This window comes from Rhincodon typus, chromosome 8 (assembly GCF_021869965.1).
Source record: "Rhincodon typus isolate 14 chromosome 8, sRhiTyp1.1, whole genome shotgun sequence".
NCBI classification, from domain to species: Eukaryota; Metazoa; Chordata; class Chondrichthyes; order Orectolobiformes; family Rhincodontidae; genus Rhincodon; species Rhincodon typus.
The window spans coordinates 15,551,142-15,564,780 of NC_063339.1; the positions used below are offsets into that span (position 1 = coordinate 15,551,142).

Sequence of the window (13,639 nt, forward strand, 5' to 3'; positions counted from 1 at the left end):
ATGACCACCTTTCACAATTTACCTAATTGACATTCTTTGCCTTTTTGACTCGGAAGCTAGGTAACTTGGAGAAATAAATATTCATGTCTTGAAAAGAGTTCACATTACAGAAGAGGAATTGCTGGAGGTCTTAAAATGCATAAAGGTAGATAAATCACTAGGACCTGATTAGGTGTTTCCCAGAACTTTGTGGGAAGCTAGGGAAGAGATTTCTGGGCCCTTTGCTAAGATATTTGTATCATTGATAGCCACAGGTGAGGTGCCAGAAGACTGGATGTTGACTAATTTAAGAAAGGCTGTAAGGAAAAGTCGGGAATCTATAGACCAATGAGTTTGATGTCAGTGTGGGTAAGTTGTTGAAGAGGATTCTGAAGGACAGGATTCACATGCATTTGGAAAGGCAAGGACCTATTAGGGATAGTCAGCATGGCTTTGTGCATGGGAAATAGTGACTCACTAACTTGATTGAGTTTTTAGAAGAGGTGACTAAGAAGATTGATGAAGGCAGAGTGGCAGGTATTGTCTATATGGACTTCAGCAAAGTGTTCAACGAGGTTCTGCATGGTCGGGTTAATAAGGTTAGATCTCATGGGATTCAGGGGACTTTGTCAATTGGATACAAAATTGGCTTGAAGGTAGGAGACAGAGGGTGGTGATGGAGGGAATTTTTGGACTGGAGGTCTGCGACCAGTGGTGTGCCAAAAGGAAGAATGAAGGGTCCACTGCTTTTATTTAAAATTAATATGTAATATATATGTATGTATGTACATATAAATGGTTAGGATGTGAATATAGGAGGTATGGTTAGCAAGTTTGCCGATGATACCAAACTTGTCGGTGTAGTGGACTGTAAAGAAGATTATCTCAGAGTACAATGTGACCTTGATCAGATAGGCCAATGGGCCGAGGAGTGGCAGGTGGAGTTTAAGTTAGATAAATATGAGATGTTGCAATGTGGTAAGGTAAACCAGGGCAGGACATATACAATTAGTAGTAGGTCCTGGGGAGTGTTGCTGAACAAAGAGACCTAAGGGTGCAGGTGCATAGTTCCTTAAAAGTGGAATTGCAGGTAGACAGGTGGTATAGAAGGCATTTGACACACTTGCCTTCATTGGTAATGACTTTGAGTAAGGAGTTGGGATGTCATATTGCAACTATACAGGACATTGCTGAGGCCACTTTTGGAATGCTACCAATTCTGGTCACCCTTCTTTAGGAGAGATGTTGGTAAATTTGAGAGGGTGCAGAAAAGATTTACAAGGACGTTTCTGGGACTGGAGGGCTTGAGCTCTAGGGAGAGGCTGAATAGGCAGGAGATCTTTCTCCCTGGAGCATCGGAGGAGTGACCTTATAGAGTTTTATAAAGTCATGAGGGACGAGGATTGGATGATTAGCCAATTATCATAGAGCAGAGGAGTCCAAAACTAGAGGACATAGTTTTAAGGTGAGAGGGGAAAGATTTAAAAAGGACCTGAGGGGTAATTTTTTCAAGCTGTCAGAGGAAGTGGTAGTAGCAGGTATAATTACAACATTTAGAAGGCATCTGAATGGGTATATGATTAGGATGGGTTCAGAGGGATATGAACCAAATGCTGGCAAATGAGACTAGATCAGATTGGGATGTCTGGTCTATGCAGATGAGCTGGACTGAAGGATCTGTTTCCGTGCTGTATAACTGTGACTCTATGATTCTATGATTCCTGTCTTTGTTGAAGTTTTCTTCAGGCTTTATTTTTTAAGTGCATTCCACACGGTCTACCTTTTCGTTGTGAAATTCCTTGCTAAAGATAAATCCATTGGAAGGATTAATCACATGTTAACTATCTTTCTAATTTGCTGAATTTATTGTCAGGCATTTTCAAGGGTTACTTTATTAAAACAGCAAACGCTGATGGCATCATTGAGGTCTACTGCCTGGGAAAGAATGATCACACTTTACAACGATGGAGGCAGTATCAACACTGAGCTCGTCTGACTAACCCAGAGTTATTAACAATTGTTTCACACTATCAGTGCACTAACTTCTCCAGAGTAGCTCCTTCGATAATGTACCACCAGTACTTTTCCAAGCAAAAACATACAATGTAATAATTTTCCTGTAAAATATGTTCATCAGAGGCACACACGTCCTGTCACCTCAGAAACATGTTTAAATCCATCTGACAGACGAACGAATGAGTCTTTCTGCACATCTGCAGTTTGTGTTCTAACTTGGCACAAGTGGCTTCTGTGGAACTCATTACATTTCTGAAGAAGGGTCCCGACCCGAAACGTCAACTTTCCTGCTCCTCTGATGCTGCCTGGTCTGTTGTGTTCCTCCAGCTCTACACTGTGTTATCTACAACAGAAGACTTGATGGGCCAAATGACCTAGTTCTGCTCCTACCTCTTATTGTCTTTGGGAACTTAAGAAACTCCCTCATGGCGGTGGTTCTGTTTTATGTTGGGAATAATATTTTATTGTTGAGACAGAGCAGAGCGAGCCTTACTTTGTCACAGCCTGACCTGAGCATGCTCAATGCTGAGTGACACAAGCTGGAAAATGTTCTATTTCTCAAAACTTCCATCCTGAAGTGAACTGATTCACCAAAGTAAACTCTATAATGTAATGCATAATGGTGGGAAAGCACTTTAAAATCTCTGATTTGTTAGATCAGGAAACAGTAGTAAAATATTTGTTAGTAGAAGCATTTTGCAATGAGTCACACATCTCGATATATATAGAGAATTGTTGACTATATAAAAATGTACCTTAAGTACCAAACTATACAGCAGTTATTGCAGAGATAAGCAATCCCCTTTGAAAGCCACAATTGAACTTTTCCCAGATCCTATGAAACAGTCCATACTGATGTCACCATTGCCTCTTTTGCCAACCGTGTTAAAATGGTGTCCTCTGGCTAATGACCCTTCTTCCAAAGGGAACTGTTTCTCTCAACCTACTCCATTCAGGGCCCTGATGATTTTGAACAACCCTGTTTCCTATCAATCTTCACATCTCCAAGAACGGCCCCAGTTTCTTCACAGAATCATAGAATCATACAGTGTGGAAAAGGCTCTTCAACTTATCAGGTCAGCATCACTTATTCACACAACTGAAGTACCTCATCCCTGGAACCATTCTTGCAAATGTTTTCTGTTTTCTCTACTGTCTTGCAGCCTTTCTAAAGTGCAGTGCTCAAAGCTTCACACAGTATTATCCTTGAGGCAAAAGCAGTGTTTTATCAAGGTTCATCAGAACTGCTTTGCTGTTGTATTCTATTTCTATTTATACAGCAAGGATCCTGTATGCATTTTAGCTATTTTTCAACATTTCCTCCCACGCTTCCCCCACCCGCCCCCCGACAATTTATGCACATTGTTTGGGATAGAAATGCAATCTGTACCAACGTGCTTTTTGGCTTGCTGTAGTCATGTGACTGCTACCATGTAGCACACACATTCGAGGCAGCCATCTTGCAAGTACTTCAATAAACACCATCGTGAAGACAGACTGCTGCCTTGTTAATGCAGAACATTCATAAAACGCTCAGATCCTTACAACATCTTCATAGTCATATCCTATAGCTCATATTGACTTGACTTGTTCTTCTGACCAAATGTCTCACTTCATACTTCTTTGCATTAAGGTTAACAGGCTACGTCTGCACCCAGTGCAAACCTGGTCTCTTAAAGTTTATCATTATTCTCCCCACAGTTCACAATAGTTCCAAGTTTGTGTTATCTGCTAATTTTGAAATTGTACAGTGCACACTCGAGTCAACATCATTATATATAAAGAGGAAAGGCAGTGGTCCTGGTACCGATCCTTGCAGAGCCTCATTATGTGCCTTTTGCCAGACCAAAGAGTAACCATTCACAGCAATGTTCTGTGTCTCTCAGTCAATTTCATGTCATTGCTGCCACTCTCTCTTTCTATCGGTTTCTATTTTGCTAACAAGCCTATTATGGGTGGTTTATTATCTTTTGGATGTCAATCAACCTCAAGACCCTTATCAACACTCTACCTCTCTAAGAAAAAGCCTGAACTGTATTTACACAAATATTTCTGCTGAGTGGAATATTAAATAAGAAATCATTTTATTGCTCATACCCATTCCATTCACTAATTGTACATTTTAACAAGACAACTCCAGTTGAATTAACAATTCCAGTCATAACATACTCCACGCAATGTGTTGTTCTATTATTTCAACCAAATTATAATTGTGGGACACAATTCAAATTTCTCATTGGTGACAAAACTATTCACATGAAATAACAAGGTACAAATTAATATTTCACTGGAATTCAGGATAAAATTTAGCTAAAGCTTTATCAGTTACAGCATTGTTTCTCTATCCAACAGCTGACAAATTTTTCATTTGTTTTGTATTAACTGCAACTAATTTTAGATTATTTCACACAATGCCACTTGTCATTTGATGCTGATATATATTCCAGCTTATACGGCAGCTGTATGGTGCCTTGGTTCTTCTTAGGGTTCACCCTCATTAATTGCTTCTATTTTCACATTCATACACAAAAGCCTCATTACAGAAATACACCCACACCTCGTGATAGTTGGTAATATGTTCCATTTATTTAATCTGTTCCAAGTGAAGATCTAATGAGTCTTGTTAGTTTCCAACAAAGGCCCAGAGTGGCTGTATATTGGTCATGGTGTATCATGTGTATGGAAGAGGAAAGGTTTTGGGAGTTACGCCAACAACAACTAGATCTCAGAGCTGACCAAGTATGAGCTAATAATGTTAGCAAAACCACAGAAAAGCTCATGCATTGGTCAATGAAGTGTACATTTGAGTTAGAGATTCTCTAGTGGTGCACAGAGGCAGGAAAAGAAAGGCTTTTTTTAAGGAACAAAATTAGATCATTCTGTTCCATTTCTTACCCTCACAGCCTGTTCCGTCTGAATTTAACTCATATCCAGTATCGCAGCGACAAAGGAAGGAACCATAGGTGTTGATGCAATGTTGGCTACAAGGATTCTCTCCGGCGCATTCATCAACATCTACAGCATGGACACACAGAATCAGTGTCAGCACAGTGAATCACTTGTTGTAATATAATATAGAAAATATCCTTTATCCACTTGTGAAAACATTGTCATAGAGAATGTCAGGTGACCACTGTCAACAACCAACACAAACATTCCAGATTGTTGAATTGGGGTTAAAGAGGCAACTAGCAAAGAGTTCAGTGTTAAAGACAAACACATGGTCAAATTTGAGCACAAGGTGAAAATATCTCACAGTCTTGACACATAGGCAAGGAAAATACTTACTCAAAAAATGAATGGAAACAGCTACATGGCAAATAATTGACCTTCTGTCCAAAGCAGCAATGTTTTTTTAAAGATAACAATTGGATGTGACCTATTAGGCTTTATACTTTATACTTTATGCTTTATGCTTTATACTATATTACAGAAACGTGGTTACAGGATGGTTATGACTGGGAGTTAAATATCCAGGGGTATTAAACTGTTCGGAAGGATAGACAGGAAGGTAAGGGAGGTGGTGTTGCTCTGATTTTTAAGGATGATATCAGGGCGGTAGTGAGAGATAGGTAGGTTCTACTGAACAAAACGTTGAATCCATTTGGGTGGAAATTAGGGATAGCAGGGAGACGAAGTCACTGATAGGTGTGGTCTATAGGCCACCAAATAATGACATCGTGGTGGGGCGGGCAATAAACATAGAAATAGCTAATGCATGTAAAAATGGTACAGCAACTATCATGGAGGATTTTAATCTACATATCGATTGGTCAAACCAGGTCAGTCATGGCAGCCTTGAGGAGGGGTTCATAGAATGCATCCGCGATAATTTCCTTGAACAATATGTAATGGAACCTACGAGGGAGCAAGCTATCCTAGATCTAGTCCTGTGTAATGAGACAGGAATAATTAATGATCTCACAGTTAGGGATCCTCTCGGAAGGAGCAATCACAGTATGGTCGAAATTAAAATACAGATGGAGCATGAGAAGGTTAAATCCAGTACCTATGTCCTGTGCTTAAACAAAGGAGACTATGTAGAAATGAGGGAGGAGTTAGCTAAGGTAGAATGGGAGCAAAAACTTTATGGTGGGTCAATTGAGGAACAGTGGAGGACTTTCAAAACAATTTTTCACAGTGCTCAGCAGAAGTATATACCAGTGATAAGGAAGAACTGTAGGAAAAGAGAGAGCCAGCCATGGATATCTAAGGAAATAAAGGAAAGTATCAGATTGAAAAAAAACAAATACAAAAAAGCAAAGATTAGTGGGAAACTAGTAGACTGGGAAATCTTTAAAGGCCAACAGAAAGCCACAAAAAAAGTTATAAAGAAAATTAAGGTAGATTATGAGAGTAAAATAGCTCAGAATATAAAAACAGGGAGCAATAGTTTCTATAAATATGTAAATCATAAAAGAGTGGCGAAAGTAAACATTGGTCCTTTAGAGGATGAGAAGGCTAATTTAATAACTGGGAATGAGGAAATAGCCGAGACATTAAACAGTTATTTTGTGTCGGTCTTCACAGTGGAAGACACAAATAACATGCCAAAAACTAATGGCAAGAAGGTTATAACAGGTGAGGATCTAGAAACTATCATTATCACTAAAGAGGCAGTGCTGGGCAAGCTAATAGGGCTAAAGGTAGACAAGTCTCCTGGCCCTGATGAAGTGCATCCCAGGGTACTAAAAGAGGTGATGGAGGAAATAGCAAATGCACGAGTAATTATTTACCAAAATTCACTGGACTCTGGGGTGGTTCCTGCAGATTGGAAAACAGCCAATGTGACGCCACTGTTTAAAAAAGGAAGTAGACAAAAAGCAGGTAACTATAGGCCAGTTAGCTTAACTTCGGTGCTGGGGAGAATGCTTGACTCTATCATTAAGGAAGAAATAGCAAGACATCTGGATATAAATTGTCCCATTGAGAATACCCAGCATGGGTTCATGAAGGGTAGGTCATGTTTAACTAAGTTGGTGGAATTCTTTGAGGACATTACTTGCATGGTGGACAATGGGAAACCTTTGGATGTGGTGTATCTGGATTTCCAGAAGGCATTTGACAAGGTGCCACAACAAAGGCTGCTACATAAGATAAAGTTGCACGGTATTACAGGTAATGTATTGGCATGGATCAAGGATTGGTTGACCAGTAGAAAGCAAAGAGTAGGGGTAAATGGGTGTTTTTCTGCTTGGTGGTCAGTGGCTAGTGGTGTGCCTCAGGGATCAGTGTTGGTACCGCAATTGTTTACAATTTACATAGATGATTTGGAGTTGGGGACTAAGTGTGGTGTGTCAAAATTTGCAGATGACACTGAGGTGAGTGGTAGAGCAAAGTGCGCAGAAGACACTGAAAGTCTGCAGAGGGATATAGATAGTCTAAGTGAGTGGGCAAAGGTCTGGCAGATGGAGTACAATGTTGATAAGTGTGAGATCATCCATTTTGGTAGGAATAACAGCAAAATGGACTATGTTTTAAATGGTAAAAAATTGCAGCACGCTGCTGTGCAGAAGGACTTGCGTGTCCTCGTGCATGAATCGCTAAAAGTAGGATTGCAGGTGCAGCAGGTAATTAAAAAGGCAAATGGAATTTTGTCTGCCGTTGCTAGAGGGATGGAGTTTAAAAACAGGGAGGCTATGCTGCAGCTGTGTAGGGTCCTGGTGAGGCCACGCCTGGAGTATTGTGTGCAGTTTTGGTCTCCTTACTTGAGAAGAGATATAATAGCACTGGAGGGGGTGCAGAGGAGATTCACTCGGTTGATTCCAGAGTTGAGAGGGTTGGATTATGAGGAGAGACTTAGTCGACTGGGATTATACTCATTGGAATTCAGAAGAATGAGGGGAGATCTGATAGATACATATAAGATTATGAAGGGAATAGATAAGGTGAAGGCAGGGAGGTTGTTTCCGCTAGCAGGTGAAACTAGGACTAGAGGGCATCGCCTCAAAATAAAGGGAAGCAGATGTAGGACTGAGGTCAGGAGGAACTTCTTCACCCAAAGAGTTGTGAATCTGTGGAATTCCCTGCCCAGTGAAGTGGTTGAAGCTACCTCGCTGAATATTTTTAAGGCAAGGCTAGATAAATTTTTGAACAGTAAAGGAATTAAGGGTTATGGTGAGTGGCGGGTAAGTGGTGCTGAGTCTCAAAAAATCAGCCATGATCTTATTAAATGGCGGGGCAGGCTCAAGGGGCCAGATGGCCTACTCCTGCTCCTAGTTCTTATGTCCTTATGTTCTTATGTTCTTATACTTTAGCCTGATAGACTTTGAACAGACATCATCTACACATCTACTTATTACAATTTATGGGAGCATGTTGCTTGCAAATTGTTGTATTTTATACAACGGTAACTACTTTCCTACTATTGACATTGGCATTAACACTATTCCGTATCTATATCACTCCTATCATTAGCACTTCCTTTGTATATTGCTCTGGATTCTCTCACCATCTGTTCCACTCATTCCTCCTCCTCCTCTATCAACAGCATTAAAAAAAAATCAGTTTCCAAACCCCCTTTGTTCTGAAGAGTCATATCAGAGCTGAAATGTTATCTCTATTTCTCTTTTCCCAGGCCTGCTGAGTTTCTCCAGCTCTTTCTGGCTTTTATTATTTCAAATCTCTAGCGTTTGCACTACTTTGGTTTTTTTTCACTGTAACTATCTACTGGCTGTAAAACATTTTTATGATGGCCTGAGATTGTAACAGGCACTATATTAAAGCAATTTATTTATTTTTGCAACAAATGGTCACTACAGTTGAAGAAATCCTCAATTGAGACCATCCCAACCTGTCAGGCATCCTAAAAGAGGAATTGACAAAGAATGTTGCATCAAAGGACAAATAATGTGCCAAATGTGAATAATTTCAATTCGGAGTTACTGAAAACAACATTTTGCTGATGCCATGATGCTACCAGCATCCCCCACTCTTGGGATTAATGTTTCACTCTCCAGCCAGAATCAGCCCACCATAGACAAGAAGACCTAAGATGATTGGAGATAAGTCCATGTGCGTGTAAACAGTTATCACTGAAATCTGCCTGTCTCACCTGCTGGTATCCGGAATGAGGTGGTGCTTGGCTCAGCCTAGTTAGACTGTAATGTTTCTTGAAATAGCAGAATAAAGGCAAGTGGTGAGTGGGTAGGTGGTTGCAGGGAAGAAGCTATCCACTAGATCTACATTGAGCTGAATGAAGAATTATTGCAACAGAGTTCCCACAAATTTCCTTCATGTTAGTAAGAAATGGGAGCCAACAGTGGAAGAATGACTTTCTCACATAGATAACATGAAACATAGAGTACAACATCAAGATCCATAGTGTCCAAAGGAATGGTACTGACTGGGAAACTAACAGTTAAGCTATGGCTGAAGCAATCTTCCACTTTTGGACTTTCAGCTTCCAGGATGAATATTGGTTTTGGAAAGAATGAAAGAACATAGATGAAAGAACCTCCTAAATCATGTGTCCATGTATCAAGAGGAACACAGACTGCTAAGTCTGCTTTTAATGAAAATGAAGGCTTATATCCAAATGTTGAAGGGTAATTAGCAAATGAATAAGAAGTTGTTTGTGCTAAATCATGTGAAGGGAACGAAGGGATTTCATTATGAACTAAGGAAACAAATCCAAGTGGAACCTAGCAGTAATTAGGTTTTACCTGGAGCTGTTAGTTTATTGCTAAGAGAGTAATGTACATTTTTTCCATTTATTCTTTCAAGTGATGTGACATTTTTGGCTTGGCCAACATTTATTACCTAGCCCTAATTGCCCTTGAAAAGGTGATGATGAGCCACCATCTTGAACCGCTGCAATTCATGAGATGTAGGAACACCAACGGCTATCAGGAAGTGAGTTCCAGGATTTTGACCTACCGATAGTGAGGGAACGGCGATATAGATCAAGTGTACGTGGTGTGTGACTTGGAGGGGCATTTGTTGCTGGTCGTGTTCACCTGCTTTTAGGTGGTAGAGTTTGTGGGTTTGGAAGGTGTGTTTGAAGGAGCCTTACTGAGTTGCTACAAATGATGCACCAGTTCAAGTTGACAAAGACAGAAAGTAATGAAAAGACTTGCTTTCAAATAGAACATTTCATACTAAAGTGCTTCATGGCTCATTAAGTACCTTTGAAATGCAGTCACCGTTGCAAGAAATGTTGCAGGCAATTTACACAGAGTGAATTCACATAACCAACAATGTGGTAATAACCAAATAATCTGTCTTTGTGATGTTTGAGAAATAAATATTGGGCAGAGTACTGAGAATAACTCCCATGCTCTCTATTGGAGTAGCACAATGAGATCTTTTACATCTACCTGAATGTGCACTCAGGGCCTCAGTTTAACATCACATCTTAAAGACAGGGCATGTCACTCTTGGTGCTCCATTAGAGTACCATCCCTGATGTTTGTGCTCAAGTTCTGTGGGACTCGATCGCACAACCTCTTGATACGGAGGTAAATGTGGTACCAACCAAGACAGGCTGGTATAGGGAGGGACAGTCTAGTTTTTTTCAAGGGGTAGATAAATCTATGCTTTCTTCTAATACAGGAAGATGTTGAGAATGGTCTATCAATGGCTTTAATGGTGAGGTGAACTCCTCTTTCTGGCTTCCTCTGAAATTATGTCATTGTTAGGGCATTTTTGGAAATATAGGGACATATCAACAAGCAGCAAGAAACAACTCAGCTGAGAGACTTCGTTGACCACTCTGGGAGAAGTTGGCACAGTCACTACAACTTTCAGCAGAGTGAGGAAGCAACAGGAAGAGCAGACATGACCCGGTTGGCAATTACTTTAGACAAGGTTTTATAATCTACATTCAACTGTGGGGGAGGCAATGGCTTAGTGGTATTATCGCTGGATTGTTAATCCAGAGATCCAGATAATGTTCTGGGGACCTGGGTTCAAATCCCGCCACAGCAGATAGTAGAATTTGAATTCAATAAATATCTGAAATTAAGAGTTTAATGATGTCGATTGCTGGGGAAAACCCATCTGGTTCACTAATGTCCTTGAGGGAAGGAAACTACCATCCTTAACCTGGTACGGCCTACATGTGACTCCAGACCCACAGCAGTGTGGTTGACTCTTAACTGCCCTCTGGGTAATTAGGGATGGACAATAAATGCTGCGCAGCCAGCGACACCCTCATCCTGTAAATGAGTAAAGAAAAAGTGAAACTGGTCACCAATTTCTAATTTCCTCCCTCTCCCCTTCCACTTGTAGATGTGGGTGATGAAACCGTTCCTTGTGGATTCACACACGGTGCCTGCCCGAAACATACTGTCATACACTTCCAGCAGGACCTGGCTAATCAAGTCCCACAGAGTGGAATATAACTCAGCTGGTAAGCCATCACTTCAGTGAGTTCTTCTCTTTTCAAAGGACTCAAAGGCCTTGGTCAGCTCATCCAGAGATAACAGCTGGTCTGGCCTCTCCCGCATGCTATTGCCTAAGACTTCCGTGATTGAGGACAGGAGCAATTGGGAGGCTGTGCTGTCAGTGGGCTTCGTGCCATATAGTCCCAGCAAAATAAAAGGATTCACTGATCCTCAGGACGTCAGACTGACATGACGTTACCGAGCTATCTTCCTCCTTCAGGCCGCTGAGCATAGATCTCTCCTTGTGCACCTTCTGGAAGATGAAATGCATGCACGTCTCATCCTGCTCCATGGAGCAGACCCTGGACCAGAAGATTATCTTGGAGATCTCTGAGGCAAAGAGCGAGGCTTGCTGGCTCTTCACTTCCTGGAGATCATTTGAGAAATTGACCCCCATCGTCTGCAGCAGGAACTGGTTCTGCATGCTTTTTTGTAGTTTGGACAGTTCTGCTTGCCTCTCTCTCTCTCTCTCTTTCTCTTGCCTTTTGAATACCTTTGAGGATAAAGAACCTCCTGAGGTTCCCTTTGACTGTTTCCCACCAGTCCACTGGACAGTCAAAGAGGGGTTTTACATTTCTTCAACTCGTGTAATGCCTTTTCAGCTCCTCAATGTTTTCACATTCAGCTTCCACGTTCCCTTACGAGCCACCAGTCATTCTGTAGGTGGCCAGCAGGAGGTAGTGGTCAGAGACGAACACTGGCTTGACGTTGGTGGATCTGACCGAGAACACTCGGGACACGAGCAGGAAATCTATCCTTGAGCGGATAGACCCGTCTGGCCGTGACCAGGTGTATCTGGCATCTTTAATCGTCTCTATCAGGAATCGAGACATGGCATCCGGTTTGCTGCTAGCCCCTCCGGATTGTCCATTCGCATCGATGATGCAGTTGAAGTCTCCGGCCAGAATGACCAGCCTGGAGCTAGCCAGCAGCAGTGGACGCAGGACGGCCAACCACTCGCTCTTTACTGTTGGGGCGTACACATTAATTAGTCTCAGGGGAGTATTCCTGTACATACCGTCTGCTATGAGGAGGTGCCTGCCTGCCATATCCTTAACCTCGGTGATGGTGAAGTTGCCTCCTCACAGCAGAATACCCAGGCCGGCAGAGCAGCAATCATTGCCCTCCCCGCCCGCCTCAACCACCATCACCTGATCAAATCGAAGGCCCACGGGCCCACAAGCTCGACCATTTGTTTGGCTGGCGATGAGAAGGGCTCTGCCTGTGAGATCCTTTATGCGTGCCTGGACTCTCTGCGCCACTGCACGCTGCCCTCGAAGCGGCTGTGGAGGGGGCAATATTGTCACACACCTCCTTCTGGGGTGTGTCTATGCAAAGAATGTCTAGACACAAATGCAGTAGTTTCTGTCGCGGTCCCAAGTAGCTCCATGACGTGGGACGCTGCAATCTATGGTCTGTTCCCTGGGACGTACACCGAGGCAAACATCAACTGCATCTGCAGGACCATCAACTCAGTGAAGGACGCACTTTGGTCTGCCCGAAACTTGCTGGTCTTCCCGTTGAAGGAGTTGACCCTGACTGAGTGTTGCGGACTGGCATATGCCAAGGTCCAGAACTACAGGTTGAGGGATACACTAAAGATTACGCTAACTGCCGCCAAGGTGCAGTGGGAAAAGGCCACCATGTAAGGTCCTTCTGCCAAAGCATTACGGGGGGTCAATCCAGTAATCAGACCCTCCCTGATGCCTCAGTTAAATGCCACAAGTTTAATTGTAAATATAGAGAAAGGCGAACCACAATGCTTGTTTCTTCTCTGTAAGCAAAGACAGAATAGATCTGAACGGCTTCATTAACTGTGTATGTACATAAAGATTTGCTTCTATGAATAAAGTATATTTTTGAAATAAAAGAGACTCTGGGAGAAGTTAGTGCAGTCACTACAAATGTTCAGTGCAGTGAGGAAAAACCCAGTGTCAAGAAACGGTGAAGTGTGGGCTTAAGGTGAGTAAGGCAAGCAAGGTAAAAGCAAGGTAAGATTATTTTATCTTTCTCAGCGTAAAGGGGCAGAGATGGCAGTTAGGGCAGTGGTGTGCATATCCTACCAGATGTGGGAGATCAGGGAGCAGTCTAGTGCCTCTGATAACTACGTCTACAGGAAGTGTGACCAGCTGCAGCTCTTCCTAGACCACGTGTTTCGGTTGGAGAGGCAGGTGGACACGCTGCAGACCATACGGGGACAGAGAGCATGATAGACACTAGTTACAGGGAGGTGGTCACACCACAGATTCAGTCAGGTA

At 42.1% G+C, this 13,639-nt stretch overlaps 1 protein-coding gene across 3 annotated transcripts in view; it reads right to left on the bottom strand.

Moving 5' to 3' along the window:
- fbln5 (fibulin 5) overlaps positions 1–13,639 on the bottom strand; it is a 78,651-nt gene that overhangs the window by 13,749 nt on the left and 51,263 nt on the right. For all 3 annotated transcript variants that reach the window (XM_020531502.2, XM_020531498.2, XM_048600151.1), the window contains one exon: positions 4,891–5,010. In XM_020531502.2, the coding sequence (XP_020387091.1) occupies positions 4,891–5,010 (120 nt within the window). The remainder of the gene's footprint in view (positions 1–4,890; positions 5,011–13,639) is intronic.